We start from the raw sequence: 19,436 nt of genomic DNA on the forward strand, positions 1-19,436 counted from the left end.
GTAGAACCAAATGTTTGACTGTCTCTCTTCCTCTAACCTCTATGTAGATGACTCCTAAACCTATATATTCAATATTAATAATAACCAGCATTTATATAGCACTTTTAAGATTTGCAAAGCACTTTTCATACTATCTCATTAGATCAACAAAAGAATTTATTAGGAGATGCTGAGGATACAAGTACAAAGAATAAAATAATTCTTACTTGCAATGAGTTTCAATTTTAATGGGGAGGGGCAGCTAGGTGGTGCAGTGGATAGAGCACCAGCCCTGGATTCAGGAGTACCTGAGTTCAAATCTGGCCTCAGACACTTAACACTTACTAGCTGTGTGACCCTGGGCAAGTCACTTAACCCCAATTGCCTCACCAAAAAAAAAATTAATGGGGAGAGAAATATATATAAAAATGTAAAGCATAAGTATAAATATAGATGTGTGTGTGTATATATATATATAGTATATATATATACACACACACACACACATTCATGTATATGCAGTGTAATTAAATACAAAATACTATGATAGAGATGGCTTTACCAGTTGGGGGATATGGAAAGGCTGTATGTAGAAGACATTGTCTCACCTGCATCTTTAAAGGAATGGAAGGACTCAATAAGGCAGAACTAAGGAGGACATGCATTCCAGACGTAGGAGACTGGACCAGCCAGTGCAAAAGCAATAAGAGAGATGGATAGCATTTATATTGCATATTTTACCTGTATTATTTTCTGCATTTGTCTCTCCTGGATTATTGTAATAGTTTCTTAATTGAGCTCTTTCCCTTTTTGTAATCCCTCCTTTAATTAGCTATCAGATTCATATTCAAAAAGCATGGCTGGAGCAGCTATGTGGTACAGTGGATAGAGCACCAGCCCTGGATTCAGGAGGACCTGAGTTCAAATCCAGCCTCAGACACTTAACACTTACCAGCTGTGTGACCCTGGGCAAGTCACTTAACCCTCATTGCCCTGCCAAAAAAACCCCACCAAAACAAAACATGGCTCTAGTATCTATCTGAAATCAAGAAGCAACCATTATCTGTAACAGAGATAAACTTGAAGGCATCCCAGTAAGATCAGAGATGAAGTAAGGATGTTAATTACAATTATTTTAACATTGTAGTAGGGGGCAGCTAGGTGGCACAGTGGATAAAGCACCAGCCCTGGATTCAGGAGTACCTCAGTTCAAATCTGGCCTCAGACACTTGACACTTACAAGCTGTGTGACCCTGGGCAAGTCACTTAACTGCCACTACCTTGCAAAAAAACAAAACAAAACATTGTAGTAGAAATGCTAGCTATAGCAATAAGATAAGAAAAGTTAATTGAAGGAATAAAAATGGGCAAGGAGGAAACAAAACTATCACTCTTTGCAGATGATATGATGGTATACTTAGAGAACCCTAGAGAAATCAAAAACCCAGTTGAAACAATTGACAACTTTTGTTTAAAAGTAATAAAATTTTTACTTATAGTTTTGGGTTCCAATTTTTATCTCTCCTTCCCTTCCCCCCCCCCAGGCACTAATCAATCAGGTATAGGTTATTCATGTACAATTATGTAAAACCTTACCATATTAGTCATTTTGTATAAAAAAACTTGAATAAAAGAGAAAAAAATGAAAGTGAAAAATAGCATGCTTCAATCTGTGTTCACATAATATCAGTTCTTTTTTTGGAGGTGGATAGTATGTTCATCAGTAGTCCTTTGGGGGGCAGCTAGGTGGCGCAGTGGATAGAGCACTGACCCTGGATTCAGGAGTACCTGAGTTCAAATGCTGCCTCAGACACTTGACACTAGCTGTGTGACCCTGGGCAAGTCACTTAACCCTCATTGCCCCACCAAAACAAAACATATATGTGTGTATATATATGTGTGTGTGTGTGTGTGTGTATATATATATATGTGTGTGTGTGTGTATATATGTATATATATTCCTTTGGGATTATCTTGGATTGTTGTATTGTTGAGAATGGTTAAGTCATTCACAGTTCTTCATCAAACAATATTGCTGTCTCTACACAATATTTTCTTGGCTCTGCTCCCTTCACTATAAGTCAGTTCATACAAGTCTTTCCAAGCCTTTCTGAAATCATCCTGCTTGTCATTTCTTATAGCAGAATAATATTCCATCACCATCATATACCACAGAGAAACAATTAACAACTTTAGCAAAGTTGCAGGATATAAAATAAACCCTCAGAAATCATCAGCATTTGGGGCAGCTAGGTGGCACAGTGGATAAAGCACCGGCCCTGAATTCAGAAGTTACCTAAGTTCAAATCCGGCCTCAGACACTTGACACTTACTAGCTGTGTGACCCTGGGCAAGTCACTTAACCCTCATTGCCCCGCAGAAAACAAAGACAAAAAAGAACGAAAGAAAGAAATCATCAGCATTTCTATATAGTAATATCAACAAAACCCAACAGCAAGAGATAGAAACAGAAAGCATGGTTGTCACCAGGTTAGCCACCTCCTTAAAAATCACTGTGTCTTTGTGGCCTCCATGATAAAATACAAAATCTCCCTCATTTTACATTTAAATCTCTTTAAAATATACTCCCTGCCAGCACCCTTCCAGTCTTATTTCTTATTATTCCCTTCCTTGCTTCTCCTTTTCCTTCCAGTCATACTGGCCGGCTGGATAATCTCCTTGCTTGCCTCTCTTATTTCTGTATCTTTGCATAGTGTGTCATAGGATCAGGGCTTTAGGCTGGAGAGGTTAAGTGATACAACTGCTCAGTGTCTGAGGCTGAATTTAAACTTAGGCCTTTCTGACTCCAAGTCAAGGGTTCTCTTCACTGTGCCAGGTAATTGCCTAACAGGCTCTCTTTAACCACCCTCCCCTGCCCTACCTTGTCTAGAACACCCTCTCTTCAGCTTCTTAGAATCCCTATTTCTTTCAGAATACAGCTCAATTGCCATTTCCTGCTGTAAGGCTTTTCTGGTCCCCCCAGTTGTTAAAACTCACTTCATATTATTTTGTATATATTTTTCATTTACTTATTTGTGTATATGTTTTACTCCCTCAATATATTGCAAACTTCTTGAGGACTGAGACTGGATTTTTTTGGTCTTTGTATTCCCTGGATTAGCATAGTATCTCATATATAATAAGGATTTAATAAATATTAGTATAATAAGTAAATCAAGTATTAAGTGTTTGTAGATACAAATAACATGAATGAAACAACCCTAACTCCCAAGGAGCATATATTCTAAATTACAAGGATATAAGTATATACAGAATAAATAATAGAATAAACAAAATTGTTAAATCCAAGATAATTTGAGAGAGAAGTTACTTGTAGTTGGAAATATTCAGGAAAGGTTTCATATAGAAAGTGGTGCTTAAGCTACATCTTGAAGGAAGAGAGGGACTCTACAAGGTGAGTGAAGAATTTATTCCAGGCATGGGCAATAGTTATTGCGAAGGCACTGAGATGGTACATGATGTGTGACATCTGGGACAAAGGAACAGAAGTAAGGCCAGTTTAGCTAAATAGTGTGCAGAAAAGGGAGTTGGGTTACAATGAGACTGGAAAGATAGGTTGGGGCCAGATTGTAAAAGGCTTTAAGACCTAAACAACAATTTATATTTTCTTCTAGAAACAATAGGAAGCCACTAGAGTATATTGAGTATGGGAGTCACATGGTAGATCTACACTAAAGGCAGATCACTTCAGCAGCAGTGTGGGTGATAGTTTTATGGAGAAAAAGATTTGAGAGACAAGTGAGAGCAGGGTAGTAGAAGGCATTGTAGTAATCTAGAAGAGAGGTGATAAAACCTAATCCAAGGTGCGTTCCTGTTGGAATGGAGGAGTCAGACGTAAAAGATCTTGGTTGTTGGTAGTGGTTGCTGTCCTTCATTCTTGAAGAGGACCAAAATGACATCTCTATGTAGAGTCAAGTTACAGCGTGTCCAGCTGTGGCTGATCAGACCAATATAAGCTCAGAATGTTCTACCACAGGTTGGACACAAATAATCCATGTGAACATTTGGGTTGGTTGGATTCTCTAAATTTGCACATCTAGCATTTCTTTTGAGCTACTTCAATTCTGCTTTGCTCTTTTCTGAGGAGGGCACGCCATGCTGGGTGGTCCTGTGCCAGTGTCATGCAATTAATTCCAAACTTCTTGAGAGTATCCTTATATCACTTTTTCTGATCACCATGTAAGTGCTTGCCTTCTGCGAGCTTTCCATAAAATAGTCTTTTAGGCAAGCACATGTTTGGCATCCAAACAACTTGGCCAGCCCATTGGAATTGCATTCTCTGCAAAGGTGTAGGGTATGCTCAGGGAAGACTAGTCCCTCTGATATGAGGACTACTGAGCCCTTTTCAAGGATGTTTTCCGCCTTTGCTGTCTATCTTTTTTTTTTTTTTTTTTGGCAGGGCAATGAGGGTTAAGTGACTTGCCCAGAGTCACACAGCTAGTATCAAGTGTCTGAGGCCAGATTTGAACTCAGGTCCTCCTGAATCCAGGGCCAGTGCTTTATCCACTCCACCACCTAGCTGCCCTTGGTGCCTCTATCTGATCCACCTAACTCTTACCTAAGTCTCCAAGAAGCTGTAGCATGTGCAGTGGTCAAACTCCAGTAAACCATTTCATCAGATGGGCTAAACCAGGGCAAGTGTAAGTGAGGGGTCTCAGACCCATCAGTGAGTTGGGGGGTCGTCTACCCCAAGCATGTGAAGACTTCCCGTGGTGTAATGGGTGGATAAGAACAATTTGTTCCAAAGGCCATGAAGGCAGCTGAAGCAGGCTCTGTGGGGCACTTAAAACTTAACTTGGTAAGACGCTGAAGATGCCAAAGCCATCTACTGCATCCTGTGCTGTCACCAGTTGTCTTGACTCTGTCCTGCCACTGGACCGTGATGACTCTGGAAGAGAGAGTACAGCCAATAACTTTGTGTAACTCTGCCTCACTTCAATCCAATTTATGGCCACGTCAAAAGACATCACCCATACCATTTAAGAGATCTTAAAGAGGTAGAAAATGGCAAGATTCGACAACTGATTGGAAATACACGGTAAAGGAGAGTGAGGCATTAGGGATAATACCAAGATTATAAACCTGGGAGACTAGAAGAACAATAATTCTTTTGACAGAATACTTTGGGAAAAAGTAAAAGATGAGTTGATTTGTAGATATGTTGAGTCCCAAAGCTCAGGGGAGAAAGAGAGAAACCTGGGGCTGGATATATAGATCTAGGAGTTACCTGCATAGAGAGGGTAGTTAAATTCATGAGAACTAATGAGGTTGCCTAGAGAAGTAAGAGAATAGGCCTGGACAGAGCCCCAGGATACACCCATAGTTGAAGATGAAGACTGATATGAATAATGAGCCAGCAAAAGAGACCAAAGGAAGCGTTTTTAAAATAGGAGATGAACCAGAAAAAAGCAGTGTCACAAAAACCCAGTGAGACAGTATTCAGGAGAAAGGAGGGTAGTCAACAATGTCAAATGCAGCACAGAAAGGTCCAGAAGAGTGTTTCTAAAAATATGTTCCAGGAACCTAGAGGAATCCTAAGATCCTTTCAGGAGGTCCTTGAAGTCAAAGTATTTTCAAAGGACTTCACACCTATTTTCATAATAATAGTAATACATTTAAATTTTTAATGTGGTAAATATCAAAAGATACATAACTGACACATAATAGTAATAATACTCGGAGTTTGCATTTATATAGCACTCCCTATGTTCTAGGTACTTTATCAAGCCTTTCAGTTACTATCTCATTTGATCCTTACAACAACCCTGGGAGATAGGTGCTATTATTATATCCATTTTGCAGATCAAGAAACTAAGGCAAACAGAGGTGTAAGAAAATAATGGGTTTGGGGATGCCCAGAGGGCCCCCCACCAAAGGCATTATGTTAAGATTGATTGGATTGGGGCAGCTAGGTGGCGCAGTGGATAGAGCACTGGCCCTGGAGTCAGGAGTACCTGGGTTCAAAACCAACCTCAGACACTTAACACTTATTAGCTGTGTGACCCTGGGCAAGTCACTTTTAACCCCAATTGCCTCACTTAAAAAAAAAAAAAAGATCGATTGGATTGACTTTGTTGATTGACTCACTTGGAGTTAACTTGATTGGAACCACACCTACCTGAAGGTCTGGCCCTCAGGGGGTGTGTTCTCTGAACTCTGACCTCAGCACCATCTATTCATGGACTACCCTCAAGTCCAGTGAACCAATGGATTTGGGTGATGCTAGCCAATTAGCTTAAAGCAGTGTGTAAGGCCCCCTCCCCCTCCCCTCCTCATTGGGACCTGCAGGAATCTTCTGTTCACACAGGGAGAAGGGGACTTCTTTTTTTGGCCCAAGACTCGTAGGTGAAGGCACCTTTTTCTCTTCCCTAGATCCTAGTGAGGCTTTCCTAACTTTCAGGGCAATGTGCTTTATCTTTACTAATACCTAATATGCTTTAATAAATGCTTAATGCCCCAAAACTGGTGCTAAAGCTTCTAATTTATAAGTAGCAATATATTAGAAAGCCCAGTTAATTTTCCCTACACTTGGGAAAGAAATGTCCAGTGGCTTCAGTTTTCTCAGTTAAGTAAGAGGCAAGAGTCTTAGCTGAGAGAGAGGAGAGAGGGAAGAGAGAGATGTTTGAGAAACTTGAGAGAAAGGCTAAGATGGAGTAAAAGAGTAGACATAAGTTGTGGAATTTTTTTTTTTTTTACTTTTTAAAAAATCACTTATGATTGAAACTTTTTGCTAAACAGATTTTCCAACCTTCTACCTAATTCGAAAAGTGAGATGGTGACTCCCTCTATATGCGTACAGATCAGAATATGCAAACAATGATGGTATATACCCAAAGGTACTTTCCCATTGCTTGCTAAGCCCCAAATTCTTTATTAGTTTTTTTTCACTTAATTATTTATTTGCTTCATTTTTAAAAAAAATTTCAGTGAAAAAATAATAACACAATACATATAAGAGTATGCAATTCTGTAGCCTTTAGGCATTGTTCCAAATTGCTCTAGAATGGTTTGGATCAGTACAATTCTTCTTCTCTCTGGATAAAGTACTGGCCCTGGATTCAGGAGGACCTGAGTTCAAATCCAACCTCAGACACTTGACACTTACTGGCTGTGTGACCCTGGACAAGTCACTTAACTCCCACCATTGGGGGGGGGTGGAGCTTACATTCTGATGACTGAAGACAACATACAAAAAGGAACTATAAAAGGAGGGGAAGATCATGATGGAAAAGGCTCTCCAAATCTAGAAAAAAAAAGAACTGTGGAATATGGATGCTTATTGAACCATACTATTTCTTTTGGTTTTGGTGCTGTTGTTTTTCTTTTTTGAGGTTTTTCCTTTTTGCTCTGATTCTTCTCTTATAACATGACTAATGCAGAAATATGTTTAATGTTATTATACATATATATATATCCTATATCTGATTACCAGCTGCCTAGGGAAGGGGAAGGAGGGAGAAAATTATTATTATTATTATTTTTTTTGGTGAGGCAATTGGGGTTAAGTGACTCGCCCAGGGTCACATAGCTAGTAAGTGTTAAGTGTCTGAGGCCGGATTTTAACTCAGGTACTCTTGACTCCAGGGCTGGTGCTCTATCCACTGAGCCACCTAGCTGCCCCGGGAGGGAGAAAAATTTGAAATTGGACATCTTATATAAACAAATGTTGAAAACTATCTCTACATGTAACTAGAAAATAATAAAGTACTTTTATCAGGAAAAAAAAGAGGGGAAGAGGAAAGGATGAAAATAGAGGGTAGGGAATGTTGAAGTCTGGAAAAGCAGAAACAGACAGTGCTAACAAGCTAAGTTTGTTCATTCTGGGCCCTTCTTTAAAATAGAGGCCCCAGGAAGAACTTATCAGTGGATAAAACTTGCCAATGAAAGAAGGAGGCTGGCATGGCTGGCAACTGTTCCAAGGTGAGGATGCCGAAGACCTGAGGGAGGTTCCCAGGTGAGATTGCTGCAAAGGTATAATGTTAAAGTCTACAGAGTCAGAAGCAATTGGGAGGACAATGAAGAGCTAGTAAATGCAAATATGTGTGAAAGTAGTGGAAAAAACGAAATCCAGGATGAAAGGAAGTTGGTTCACTGTAGTGCAGGAATGCCAGAGGACATAGTGGAAGTTGAATTAACAGGCAGGCAGGCCTAGTGTTTGTAACATAATCATTGACCTAAAGGAGTTTATAATCTACAATAAAATAAATTATCAGGTTGATGTGTAAGGGTGATTTTATTGGCAGGGCAGGGGTCAGGTTAGAGATTCTACAACTCTTTCTACTATCTCCCAGCTAAATAAGATAAAAATTTCATAGCTGCAGAAATTAAAAGGCATTAATATATATAATTTCATGGGAAAACCACCACCATCAGCACACATGAACACACGCGCACACGCACACACACATACATACCCACAAAATAACTTATTGGGTAACTTTGGCCTCCAATAGAACCTCAAGTTCTGTCAGGTTCTATCAAACTGGAAAAACTTAGGCAGTCCAAGGACTTAGCCTGCCTAGTGCAGAGGGTCTTATCTCCAGGTTGACTATAAGATTGTAATTTTTTTTGAGGGGTGGGGGTGCTGGCAACTTTCCAAGAGGTTGGTATAGCACAAATCTTGAAAATTGAAGAAGTAACTTTGTGTAACTGTTTTACTGGGGAGAGGAATGAGATTGGAGGTACTATTTTTTCTGACATCTCCTGAAACAAAGAAGGAAGTAAAGGAGGGATGGTTATTTTTATTTATTTTTTTTTTAGTGAGGCAATTGGGGTTAAGTGACTTGCCCAGGGTCACACAGCTAGTGTCAAGTGTCTGAGGTCGGATTTGAACTCAGATCCTCCTGAATCCAGGACTGGTGCTTTATCCACTGCACCACTGCACTACCTAGCTGCCCCAAGATGGTTATTTTTTTGGAAGAACTCTACCCTACTACTATGACACACTTAGTTTTGTTAATTAAGTTCCCACTGTCTTTGATCTCCTTTTTCCTTTTACCAAATGAACACAGAGTCCTGTGCAAAAGGGTTTGTCTATTTCAGGTTTCTGTGATTTGTGACATCCCCTGGCAATAGGTCAAAGTCCTTGAATGTGCCAGATCCAGAGATAAGGTGTTTTACTGTACAAGGAGGTATGTCCTGGCCATGCTGAGGCTTCTTAAAAGAAAAGTTAACTAACTTCCCACAAACATGCATTCATACTACCTACTATTATTTAAGCCTGTCATTCCTGACAGAAAGGAAATTTAAGCTAACAAGTCCTCATTACAGCTTATACAGTTAAGTTAATGAGTGAGGAATGTGATATGGGGATACAGCAGTGAAATAAAAGATTGGTTTTACTAACTGGAATTATTTTAATAATCATCTACAAAGAAGCCTTTCATTATCATTAAATTATCCACACTCATTCTGTAGAATTTGGAGTTTGAAGGGACCTTAAATATTGGACTTTCTTGATTAGATTTTCTTTTTTGGCCCATATGGCAAATGAAGTCAGCCTAAACTTAAGGAGAATAACATTTTATATATTTACAGGACCTGAATATCACAGATATTAACAGTTTCCTAGGAAGATTGAATAGCCTTATAGAGCTGCCATAATCAACATCAGATGTTATGAAAAAGCACCAAGAGGTACTAAACCACAGCCTGTTTATGAGTAATGAAACCTACAGAACGTAGTGATAGTTGCTTCATATTTGGATAGTATACAAGCCACATAGCACAGTTCACTGACAGCTCTTAACAATGTATAATTATTGAGAGCTTTTGATTATAAGTAGTATTTCCCCAATCGTGTTATTGCCCCTCCTCAAAAATTGCATACAAAGTTGAAACTTTGTACTTTTTACTCCCGTATTATAAAAACATGTACATGGCATAGTGGACAGAGAGCTGGTCTTGAAGTCAGGAAGACCTAGGTTTAAGTCCTTCTTCTAATACATACTAAACCATATGCCCATAGTTTTGTTGTGTTTTTCAGGCGTGTGCAACTTTCTGTGACCCCATGTGGGGTTTTCTTGGCAAAAATACTAGAGTGCTTTGCCATTTCTCCAGCTCACTTTACAGATGAGGAACTGAGGTAAACAGGGTTAAGTGACTTACCCAAGCTCAGATAGCTAGTAAGTGTCTGAAACCACATTTGAACTCAGGTCCTCCTAACTTGAGAACTAGTGCTCTATCCACTGCACTACCTAGCTGCTCTCCTTATGACCATAGACATATCATTAAACCTCTCAATGCCCTTAAACAACTAAGCTTTTAAATTACAAACAAGTTGCAAACCTGAATTGGTAGAGGGAATTACCATGTTAGGAATTACTTACATTGATTCCCCTCCTTACCCCCTACCACTCCCCCCCAAAAAAAAGATTCTATGTTTTGTGCTAAGCACTAGTAATACAAAGATAAAAGATGAAATAGTTTTTGACTAAGATAGTGAGCAGAATAGCCCGATTCCTACCTATATACTCTAGAAAAGATAAAAGGGCATCAGACCAAGTAATGATTAGGAAATAAAGAAACTCCAGTGAGTACCTTCATTCAGCCTAGAAGGGCAAAAGGTGATACCCAGAAGTGTAAGCTCTAAGGAGAGGGGCCCAGGTAGAGGAGCCTGATTGAGGCCTTCCAACTTCTACACCCTCAGAGTTTGGTAGTTCTCCAACCTGGAAGCTAACTAGCTTCCTGAACTAACAAGCACCCGCTGAAGCCAGAGTTCTCCAGCCAAGAAGCCCCAGTCAAGTATGTCTAACCAGAAACCCAAAGTACTTCAATGAAGAGGCCAGGGATGAAGGGCAGGGAAAGCTGACATAACATGAACATAAGTCTCATCTGAATGAGAAAAAGGATGTGATTTCAGGTCTGGTCAAGGGAAAGAGATGAGGATCAGTGGAGAAGAAACAAGTCACTAAGTAGTGTTGAGCATATTCCTGCTACTTTCTGTTTTGTAAAGAAGGAGGTGGAGGGGGTTTGATAAGGAAAAGACAAAATATAACAATATAGAATTAATAGTCATGACCACAAATGTGAATAGGATGATCTCACCTGTAAAACAGAAAAGGATGCCAAAAGGGCTTAGAAACAAGTATATTGTTTATGAGATACTTGAAACAAAGATTCATATGCTATCTAATATGTCAAAAAAGGAAAATGATAAATGTTGGAGGAGATTGGGAAAACTGGGACACTAATGCACTGTTAGTAGACTTGTGAACTGATCCAGCCATTCTGGAGAGCAATTTGGAACTATGTCCAGAGGGCTATAAAACTGTGCATATCCTTTGATCAAACAGTACCCCTACTAGGTCTGTATCCCAAATATTTATAGCAGCTCTTTTTGTGGTGGCTAAGAATTGGAAATTATGGGGAAATTGGGGAATGGCTGAACAAGTTATGGTATATGACTGTGACAGAATATTATAGTGCTATAAGAAATGACAAGCAGGATGATTTTAGAAAAACCTGAAAAGACTTATATGAACTGATGGTACAAAGTAAAATGGGCAGAACCAAAAAAATATCTTACACAGTAACAGCAATATTATGTGATGAAGAACTTTGAATGACTTACCTATTCTCAGCAATACAATGATCCAAGACAATCCCAAAAGATTCATAATAAAACATGCTATCTGCCTCCAGAGAAAGAACTGATAGTGTCTAAATATAGACTGAAGTATACTGTTTTTCACTCTTTCATTTTTTTGTTGTTGTTGTTTTAGTCGTCTTTTACAAAATGAATAATGTGGAAATGTTTTGCATGATTGCTTACTGTCTCAGGGAGGGGGAGGGGAGGGAGGAAAGGAGGGATAGAATTTGGAACTCAAAACTTTTAAAAAAATGTTAATTGTTTTAACATGTAATTGGGGGAAAAGGAAATATTATTTTAAAAAATAATGAGACAGACATTTTTGGACATTGTTAATAAGAGGGATTTACTTGGCTTGACTGTGTCTATTTGTTATGTGGCTTTTATTTTTCCTTTTTTGTTCAATTGGGGAATGAGTGGAAGGGCAAAAACAATTTGTAAATTGAAAAAATAATAAAATTATATTAAAAATAAAGGTAAAGGAAGCCATTGAAACTCTCTGAGATTCAGTGATCTCATTTGTAAAATGAGGGGTTTAGACTAAATGATCTCTAAGGTCCCTTTCAGCTTTTGGATCCTATGACACGGCTTATGAAATCATATGTGGTAGGCTGCTTATCTCTATTCTCTTGGCTGTGCTTAAACTTCAGCTGACTACATCTTTGACCTCCTTTGTTTCAGATTTTGATTCAGCTCTACTATGTCTTCTCCTAAAATTTCATCCCTTTCTTGGGGTCAAATGAAGGTACAAGATTGTAGCACAATCTATAAGGACTGCAAAGTGTGGCCTGGGGGTAGCCGGTCCTGGGATTGGAGAGAAACTGGAACTGAGGTAATCGTTTGATCTTTGGTTTTGTAAGGGGCTAAAATTCTAGCTCTACTGTCTAAAATTATCTAATGAGTGGTCGCCAACAAATCAGAAGCTTTAGCAAGAGTATTTAAGTATTTATTAAAGAGCATTAGAATCTAATGATCAGAGAGAAAGGTAAAAATCTAACTATTTCTAAGAGACTCCATCATCTGACCTGCCATGGCGAGGTCAGGAACAAAAAGGACCCAATGCTTCCTCCTTCCTCCCAGAAGCCTCTTGTAAAACTGGCAACATCTCATCCACATACGCACACACACACAGCTCCAAGCTAATTGGCTGGTAGCTTTAATAGACAGTACCCACGAGCAAACATCACTTCCTGACACCAAGGAAAGGCCGCGTGGCTTGCCCTCAGACACCTTCTCCTCATGGCGGAGCTTTCCTACAGTAACTCTCCAGCAGGTGGTGTCACTTCAATCATTACAGTTTCCATTACGCCCTAATTAACTGTACCCTTAATATCCTGCATCCTGGAGACACTGCAACTTCTTCCTCATCCTTCCATTCACTTGTTCACTCTATATTTATTTAGTACCTTATTTTGTAATAAATAAATTGCCATATGAGCTGAGTGAAGAATTGGTATGCTTAAAAAAAAAAAGTAGAGATTGCCTGTTAATAGGTTTCCAGTACTTACCTTAGAAATAGCTCTATTTCGGGACAGCTAGGTGGCACAGTGGATAAAGCACCGGCCCTGGATTCAGGAAGACCTGAGTTCAAATCCAGTCCAGACACTTGACAATAGCTGTGTGACCCTAGGCAAGTCATTTAACCCTCATTGTCCCACAAAAAACAAAACAAACAAACAAAAAAGCTCGATTTCTCTAGTAAGTTCTAATGGCATCACATTTTTGGAGTTTGGGCACATTGGGGCAGTATTGGGAGTTCTTTAGTTAGTTCTATCCAAATTTATAGAAATTTCTTTCCTCTCATTCCTTTAACAAATGTTTATCAAGTACCTACTGGGGAAAGAGCCTGTACTTGATGCTGGAGAAGCTATAAAGTTTATGTAATATAGGTCCCCTGACCTCCTGTAGCTTGTAGTCTGGTAGGGAGACAAAAGACACAATATTACATTGTAAGTGTGCATTAGACAGGTATAAAACAGAGCTATTTGAGTCCCAAGCAGGAAGGCCATGACCTGGGCTCAGGGGCTGTATTGTGATCAGGGAAGGTTTCATAAAAGAATTGTCTTTGGAGCTGGATGTTAAAGGAGGAAAGGGCAGTACAAGCATAGAAGCAGCATGAAAAAGGCACTGAGGGGTTAAAGGAAGGTTCAGAGGACACATGAGAGGGGCAGTGAGAGGATGTGCTCTGCTGCAAAGAGAGATGGGTTCTAGGGGCTGTCATTTAGGACTCTGTATGTAATTTCCCTAGAAACAACACCCCAAGGAAGTAACTAGGTAGCCAGAAAGACCACTTTTGCCTGTCAATCAGTCAGTATTTGTTAAGGACCTACTATGTGCCAGGCATGGTGCTAAAGACTGGAGATGTTGTTTGTCTTTCATTCTCAAAGAGAACCATGACAGATGTCATGACTTGCAATCAGTTGGATTCACGGGAGGCAGGGCTGTGCAAAGTCACCAGCCTCATTCTCTCTTCCAGAGCCATCTGGGTCCACTGGCAAGATATATATCAGGATGACTGGAGATGGCCTTGGATATTTAAGGCAATTCCGGTTAAGTGACTTGCCTAGGGTTACACAGTTAGTAAGTGTCTGAAGTCAGATTTTAACTCAGATCCTCTCAACTTCAGGGCCAGTGCTGTCTATCCACTTTGCCACCTAGCTGCCCCAAACACTGGAGGTACAAAAAGAGACAAAATATAATCCCTGCCCTCTTATCAAACTGTGCATACCCTTTGACCCAGTAATACCCCTACTTGGTCTGTATCTCAAAGAGATCCTAGAAAAGGGGAAAGGGCCTACATGTACAGAAATATTTATAGCAGTTTTCTTTGTGGTGGCAAAGAAATGGAAATCAAGGGAATGCCCATCAGTTGGGGAATGGTTGAACAAGTTGTGTGGTATATGAATGTAAATGGAATATTATTGTACTATAAGAAATGATGAGCAGGCAGATTTCAGAAAAACCTAGAAAGACTTAAGGGGACTGATACTGAGTGAAGTGAGCAGAACCAGGAGAACATTGTACACAGTAACAGCAACATTGTGTAATGATCAACTGTAATAGACATAATTCTTCTCAGCAATACGATTCAAGGCAATTCCAAAGGACTTGTGATGGGAAATGTTCTCCACATCCAGAAAAAAGAACTGTGGAATCTGAATGCAGATTGAACCATACTATTTCTACTTTTGTTTGTTTGTTTGTTTTTTGAGGTTTTTCCCTTGAATTCTGATTCTTATTTCACAATATGATTAATGCAGAAATATGTTTTAACGTGATTGTGCATATATAATCTGTATCAGATTGCTTTCTGTCTTGGGGAGGGGGGAGGGAAGGGAGGGAGGGGAAAAAATTTGGAACTAAAAATCTTATAAAAACAGATGTTGAAAACTATCTTTACATGTAACTGGAAAATAATAAAATACTTTTATGATGTATATACATACATACATATATATGTGTATATGTATAGTCCATGCCCTCAAGGAGCTCACAGTTTAATGGGAGAGACAACAAGGAAATAAATATATACAAAGCAAACTATATACAGAATAAATAGTAAGCAGATTGGATAAGATGGGTGAGAGATGGTGAAGAGTTGAGGATCACTCCTAGGTTGCAAACCTGTGGAACAGGGAGGATGGGCTTTCCCTCCTTCTTCTTTCCTATACCCTTATGGGAATGGGATCCCACCTTAACCCTGTACTCCTAAACCATTTGACAAGGACTGTTCTTCTGGACACAGTAGAAAGATATAGGACAGATAATAGCATAGTTGCATGTATTTTGAACCAGTTGTATAGTCAGATGCAAAGGTTGGAACTTATTGATAGTTGAATATCAGCTAGGAAAGGCTCTGTGGTGGAGTACCCCAGGGATTTGTTCTAAGCCCTGTGCTGTTTAATATTTTTATCATTGACTTGGATAAAGGCAAAAAATAGCATGTTTGTCAGATTTGCAGATGGCACAAAACCTTAAGAGGGATAGCTAACAGATGACTTGATCCAGTAAGATCTTGACAAACTAGAATATTGGAATAAATCAAATAAAGTTTTACACTTGGGTTCAAAAAATCAACTTCATAAGTATAAAATGGGGCAAACATGACTAAATAAAGGTTGACCTAAAAAAGTATTAATGGACTACAAGTTAAATATGAATCAAGAGTGTGATGTGGCAACTCAAAAAACTCAATATAAACTTAAACTATATTAACTGTATTTTGTCTGCCTTGTTCATACCACAGCTGGAGTATTGTATTCATTCTGGGCACCACCACTTTGGCAAGCTAGAGCCTAGCTTCTTAAACTGTGGGTCAAGACCCCATATGAGGCTGAGCAACTTAATGTGGGAGTTGCACAAAATTTGGCTGTAGAGGTTATGTAGACCTATTTTATATATACCCAGGGTTATATAAAAATTTCTCAGGTGAAAAGGGGTCACAAGTGGAAAAAACTTAAGAAGCCCTGAGCTAGAGAACAATCAGATGATGGCACTGGGGATGGTGAGAAAGCCTCAGGATCAAGCCACATGATGATAGGTTGAAGGAACTGAAGAAACAGCTGAGGCCAAATGGGATAGATGTTATTAGGTATCTTAATAGACTGAGGAAGAAGAATCAAACTAGTTCTACACAAGGCAGAACCTTGAGAGCAGTGGATGAAAGCCACAAAAAGGAAGATTTAGGTTTTATCTATGGAAAAACTTCTTGATAATTAGAGCTATCCAAAAGTAGAATCCTGTCTTGCTAGAGGTCTTCAAGAAAAGGATGGATACTTTTTGGGTGTGTTGTAGGGTAGGTTCTTGCTCAGAATGAATTTGGGGGAAAAAATGAACGAATTTGGACTTCATGGCCTCTGAGGTCTCTTCTAATGCTGAGATTTTTTTTTTAACTCTGTTGAATTGTTGAACACAGTTCCTTCTAAGGTGATGATCCTGACAAGTGGTAAAGGAGGAGAGATAAAGATACCCCTCATATTGTCTTTCACTGAGCCTCACCTAGTCTCACAAGTGGATGAATTATTTATGCTTTATCCTTTCTCATTCTGAAAGACCCTGTTTAGGTTTTTATGCCAGAGCCCTTTCATCAATTCCTAGAAATCTGGATTTTCCTCTGAAATGTAACTGAACCTTGGTTTAACCCTTTTCTGTAGTCATACAAAACACATACACACACTCAACATTTATTAATGATTCTTTTTTTTTTTTTTTTTTTTTGGTGAGGCAATGGGGGTTAAGTGACTTGCCCAGGGTCACACAGCTAGTAAGTGTCAAGTGTCTGAGGCCCGATTTGAACTCAGGTACTCCTGAATTCAGGGCCGGTGCTCTATCCACTGCCCCACCTAGCTGCCCCCAATGATCCTTTTAATACCTAGGCCTTCAAATTCATTAATGTTCTCAACCCCCTTGACCTCTATCTTCAGTCTGTTCCAGTGACACATAGGGTGATACCATTTTAAATCTCCCTTTCATCTGAAGTTGTTCCACCTTCAAGATCTAGCACTCTGAAATTCCCTTCTCTGGTCATCCTCCTCACCTCCCACGGGAGCAGTTGTATCTTTTAGTGAAACTGAATTGTTAGACAGTTCGTGATCTCATCTTGCCTTCTCCTGTCTGAATCACTCAAGCCTAGAACACAATCCCCCCACATTCTTTCTTTCCTTCAAAGGCCAACTCTGCTGCTACCATCTCCATGAACCTTTTCTTGATCCCAAAGCCAAAAGTGATCTCTCCCTCACATTTTCTTAGATGTCTTTGCCTCTGTCACATTCTACCTGATACTTATTTATACACATGTTGTTTTACCTGAAGTAGAATGTAAGGTTTTTGAGGGTGGAGTCTATGTCATTTTCCATTTTTGTATTCCCAGAATACTTGTAGGAACTTAATAAATGTTGTTGAATTATTTTTGCTTTATTTCCCTGTAATTTCTTTTTTTTCTTCCCTGTAACTTCTTCCTTTCTTTTTTTTTTTTTTTTGGGTGAGGCAATTGGGGTTAAGTGACTTGCCCAGGGTCACGCAGCTAGTAAGTGTTAAGTGTCTGAGGCCAGATTTGAACTCAGGTCCTTCTGACTCCAGGGCCAGTGCTCTATCCACTGTGCCACCTAGCTGCCCCCCATGTAACTTCTAAGTAAAAGGGTGCCCAAGAGGAGATCCTCATCTATGTCTTCCTTTAGGATAGGTAGTCTATAGTATTTTCCCACCATAATATGACTTTTATATCTCCTTCCATTGATCCCTTCCCAAGTTTTCTGCATGCTGTTTCCCTCTGGTTCTTAGAGTTCTTTTTTTAGTCTAAAAAAATGCTGCTCCACTGCCCCTGTTGTCTGTTGTGTTCCTTTTGAATAAGACATACACTTTCAGTTTTCTAAGCCAAGCATTTTCTTCAGGAATAGTATGATGGGGGAGATATTGTGAAACTATATTGTTTTCTTGATGGGTCAGGGGAAGAGAGAATTACTGATGAAAAATCGTGAGGGAGAATGGAATGGAAAACTAATGTCCCCACAGCCATTATTTGGGGTGGGGTGGGGAGAATGGATGATGGAGAACCAGTCTGGGACTGAGTAGTGTCTCTCACTATTTATACCAGTTTAACTCCCTTATATCCTAAACCCCAGTGAACCACTACATAGTTACTAGGACCAGTTTCTGCTCTAACTGCCCAGCAAGAGGAGGAGTAGAAAAGGAAGAGTCCCAAGACCTTGCTCCTCAATTAATTTTGTAAGGAATTAATTGTGATTTGGAGTTTTTATAACCCCATCTTTGCTTCATCATGGTCAGACTGAAAAGATGCAAGCTTTAAAAGCCTAAGAGAAGATGGGTGTGTACTTTAAGAGATTATGGAACAAACAACACAAAGAACATTTATTGAGTCAAAGTATCAAACTGAAGTACCTAACCTCCACTTAGGAGTTCCCCCACACCCACATGGGCCTGGCCAAATTATAATGGGGACAGCCCAGGAGGTATGTTAAACCAATTGGAGACTCAGCATTGCGTTAGAACCACCCTCTCTGTGAGAGAGGCAGGAAGGAGGAGAGGGTATTCTCAGAGACAGACAGGGAAGGAAGGTAGAGATAGAGAAAAGAGGAGCTGGTGTGTGTTTGGTCTTTGGACCTAACCAGGAGACACTGCAAAGCTGATTCTCCTTAGAACTGCAGATTCTAGGTGGTAGTGAGTTTGTGTTCCTTCTAGCGAGGCTGGCTCATTAAGCTAGCTGAGCTGGAAACAAGTTTGGGGTTTGAGTCACTTTTTGTTTGAGATAAGCTGTTCTGAGTAGTTGAGGAAATAGAGCTTACTCAAGGTACCTGGGGGCTTTTTACCCTAGAGATTTAGACTGTAACTTTTTCTATCCCCTTTCTCATTGTCCCTAGCTTTATTAACTCCACTTGTGTTGTAAATTTTGTTACCATTAATAAAACCTGATTTGTTTGTGAAAAAGAGGCTGTTAATCTGGGAGACATAACTGAAAAAGAAGCAGTTTGGAGAAGGGGAAACTCTGGACCTAGAGGTCCACCATTATTTTCTGAACCCCAATATTATGGCGAGCCACCCAATTAACCCCACATACTAAATTTGGCCCTTACAATTTTCACCATATATGAGACTAGATGTTCAGAAATTGTGTGATCCTAGAACTATCCTGCTATTCAATAATCTGGAAATTGTAGAATCTAGGTTGAAAGGATTCTAAGAGGTCATCTATTCCAACCTTCTGACACATGAATCTACTTTCTAATATCTCTAACAACAATTCATCCTCCCTCTGCTTACTTATAATGATAGGGAATGAATGCCCTCCTCCCCCAGGACAGTCCATCCCCCACCCAAGCAACCTCTTCCA

At 39.6% G+C, this 19,436-nt stretch overlaps 1 protein-coding gene across 2 annotated transcripts in view; it reads left to right on the forward strand.

The window, feature by feature from the left end:
- The window catches only part of AAMDC (adipogenesis associated Mth938 domain containing), a 44,215-nt gene that overhangs the window by 2,293 nt on the left and 22,486 nt on the right, over window positions 1-19,436 (forward strand). For both annotated transcript variants that reach the window (XM_043991535.1, XM_043991534.1), the window contains exon 2: window positions 12,272-12,422. In XM_043991535.1, coding sequence (XP_043847470.1) covers window positions 12,291-12,422 — 132 coding nt within the window. In that variant the 5' untranslated portion in view covers window positions 12,272-12,290. The remainder of the gene's footprint in view (window positions 1-12,271; window positions 12,423-19,436) is intronic.

The sequence above is a fragment of the Dromiciops gliroides genome, chromosome 3, assembly GCF_019393635.1.
Source record: "Dromiciops gliroides isolate mDroGli1 chromosome 3, mDroGli1.pri, whole genome shotgun sequence".
Lineage (NCBI taxonomy): Eukaryota > Metazoa > Chordata > Mammalia > Microbiotheria > Microbiotheriidae > Dromiciops > Dromiciops gliroides.